The sequence below is a fragment of the Trachypithecus francoisi genome, unplaced genomic scaffold (genome assembly GCF_009764315.1).
Source record: "Trachypithecus francoisi isolate TF-2019V2 unplaced genomic scaffold, Tfra_2.0 Lachesis_group10, whole genome shotgun sequence".
In the NCBI taxonomy this organism is placed as follows: Eukaryota; Metazoa; Chordata; class Mammalia; order Primates; family Cercopithecidae; genus Trachypithecus; species Trachypithecus francoisi.
In genome coordinates, this window is record NW_022681455.1 from 21,866,678 (window position 1) to 21,869,518 (window position 2,841).

A 2,841-nucleotide genomic window follows, 5' to 3' on the forward strand; every position below is an offset into this window, starting at 1 on the left:
TTAGAACAACATGGCATCTAAGTTTCTTCAAAGATCTTTGCAAAAGCAAAAACCCTTCTTTAGAAAAGTGCTTTTAATTTTTGTTCATTGCAGTGATAATATAATTGTTTAGCTTTTTTCAGACCCAAGGTATCAATAGCATGACATAAATGCAACCTAAATGATGCATTTTTGAAATGATGCATCTGTTGTAAAGTATAAATGCAACCTAAATGATGCATTTTTGAAATGATGCATCTGTTGTAAAGTATATTTTTATTTCGGAGGATTCTCCTGTTAGAACTTACTTTCCCTTGACTCTCCATGTAAAAGCAGATACTTTAAATATTTCCTTGAAGAATTTTGATAACATTGGTTTAAAAATAAAAGCTGAAATGTGTGTGTCCTTCCTGGCAGGTGGTAAAGTAAACATAAGAAGCATTTTTGTACAATGTCTTTTCCTCTGAGTCTGTTTTCATTCATAAGGGATACTTACGTATTAGGTGGTAGAAGGCATAATAAACGTGAAACCAAACAGTTTTGATTTAATATGATTTTTTTACTTTCAGATAATTTGGATCAGTAGAAAAGAATAAGTTTCAGATTTTCTTTTAAGAATATCAAGCAATTGCTTCTGGCCCTGTGCTCCATCAGAAATGTGAATCCGTGATACTTGCTTAAGCAAGTTTTGTCAATTCCTAGTTGAATCCCTTTAAGTGCCAAAAAAAAAAAAAAGCATGTAAGCTCAGAGGGCGGGCCCACCTCCTGGAAAGGCTTTTGGGGTTTGTTTTTACCCTGCTCTTGGGGTACTAGGGGAGCTAAGGGATTCTGAGGAAAGCAAGAAAGCAAAGGGTTAAATGGACATCAACATTTACCAAGGGTTTCCTGTGTTTGTAGGATACACACAAATTAGAAGACATGGTCTGGAGAATGCTATGGTTCACAATGCTTAATTATGAATTTAAAACAGATTTAGGGATCCCAAGGAAGTATTTGAAAAGATAGAAATGTTAAAAAAAAAAAAAAATTAAGAATACAAACCCATCTACCCATTTGGATTTCTCAGAGTGTAAGGTTGGTATGCTTTATTTCTCTTTCTGGTTTTTGTTTTGTGCCTCCTCCTGGCACTCCTCCTATTAAGGCCTACAAAATACCTCTCTAACCCATATTCACTAGGGTTTACCCCAACCCTGTCTTTCTGGAGAGTGATATCTCCATACGCATTTCTTAGTTTTCACTATCATTTGAAAGCTAAAGTGGAGGGGTGGGAAGAAAGCATCGCCAGGCATCTGCATGGTGTTTCAGGCTCTGCCAAGTGTCTATGGCCATTCCTCTTTGCCCAGGATAAAGCGCAGAATTCACAGACTGCTCTTCAAGGCCTTGCATAAAGGTATTAGCCCAACTTTCCAGTTCTTCCAATTGCAGTATAACCAAACTGCTCTTTCCTGATAGACTGGAATTCTTGAAGAACAGGAACTAGGCATTGAATACTTCTCCTATTCCCCAGTTTGCTTTCGCTGCTTCTTTTCACATAATAAATGCTAAATTCTTATTTGTTGACTTAACATTTACATGGTTTCCATGGGGCCCTAAGAGCTTCCAACATGCATTTGCATTTTATGCTGCCTGTGGTAAGTACCAGCGCTGGATTACATGAAAACCTGAATTAGAATTCTGCCTCTGAAACCAACAAGCTGGAGGACCTTGGACAGATTTCTCAGCCTCTTTAAGCTTCCGTGTTTTAAATCGTCATACAGAAAGAGGGCTATCTAATGTAGACAGCTGTCCTGAGAATAGAGTGAAGCGGAACATGTGTGATATGTCGTAATGCCTGGCCTACCCCATGGGCTCCTTGAATGCTAGAACCTGACCTTTTGGGTGGTTCTAAAAAGCTAATGTATGTAAAGCCTAACACAGTGCCAGCAACATAGAAGATGCTTTAAATTCTAAAAATAGGGAGCAAAGCAGCGAGGCCGGGGTCCGACCTGGGGTTCTGTGCCCGCGGGGCTGCTGCCCCAGCTGGACTACCGCCATGGAACTCAGCACCAAATACCTCATGGAGAAGCTGCAGCGGGACCTGGCGGCGGAGCATGTGGCAGTGGAGGACAACACGACCCGCAGCCGTTGCGCCTGTAGCTTCCGAGTTCTGGCGGTGTCGGCCAAGTTCGAGCGCAAGCCGATGCTTCAGAGACACCGGCTGGTGAACGCATGCCTAGCAGAAGGGCTCCTGCACATCAATGCCTTTGAACAGAAAACCCTGATCCCAGAGCAGTGGGCCCGTGAGCGGTAGAAATGAGGGACTGGGACTTGCACAGCCATTAAATTAAAAATCTGGAAAATAAAAATTATAAAAATAAATCTCCTGAATCAATGTTTCTCAGTCTGCTACACGAATCCCCAGCATCAGAATTACCTGGAGATTCTTGTGAAGAGTAGCGATTGTACGGATTGCCAGCCACAGTCAGACTGTGGGGATGGGGCCTTAATGAGCACCCCCGCATAGATTCCCAATGCTCATTGAAGTTTGGAAATCAGTACCTTCACTGTATTTTAGCATACTCTCCCGATAAGTATGCAGACAAGGGATTATGACGCCTTCATTGTTTCAGCATGGAGAAATTGAGTTGAGAATGGCCCAATGGCTGATCTGAGGTCACAAGGTCAGAAGTGCCAGAAAGGGTATTAGAACTCTATCTCCCGAGCCCTAGAATCAGCCTAGAACTTTCGCCTTCTCCATTTCTACCGAAGGCTTGGTCCCTTGGCAAAAATTGGCAGTCCCTGCACTTTCCTTAGCCCTCTGACTCCCTATCCATTTTCTCAAGGATGCCCTTCCACCATCCTAGTTGAAAGTTTTAAGTTTGG

The 2,841-nt window shown here is 42.1% G+C and overlaps 1 protein-coding gene across 1 annotated transcript in view; it reads left to right on the top strand.

Annotated features, from left to right (window-relative positions):
- The window catches only part of LOC117086788 (bolA-like protein 2), a 3,445-nt gene extending 1,121 nt beyond the window's left edge, over positions 1–2,324 (top strand). Inside the window, exon 1 of the mRNA XM_033216363.1 lies at positions 1–2,324. This exon is cut by the window's left edge and continues 1,121 nt beyond it. Coding sequence (XP_033072254.1) covers positions 2,012–2,269 — 258 coding nt within the window. The 5' untranslated portion in view covers positions 1–2,011 and the 3' untranslated portion in view covers positions 2,270–2,324.
- The last annotated feature ends 517 nt before the right edge of the window (positions 2,325–2,841 follow it).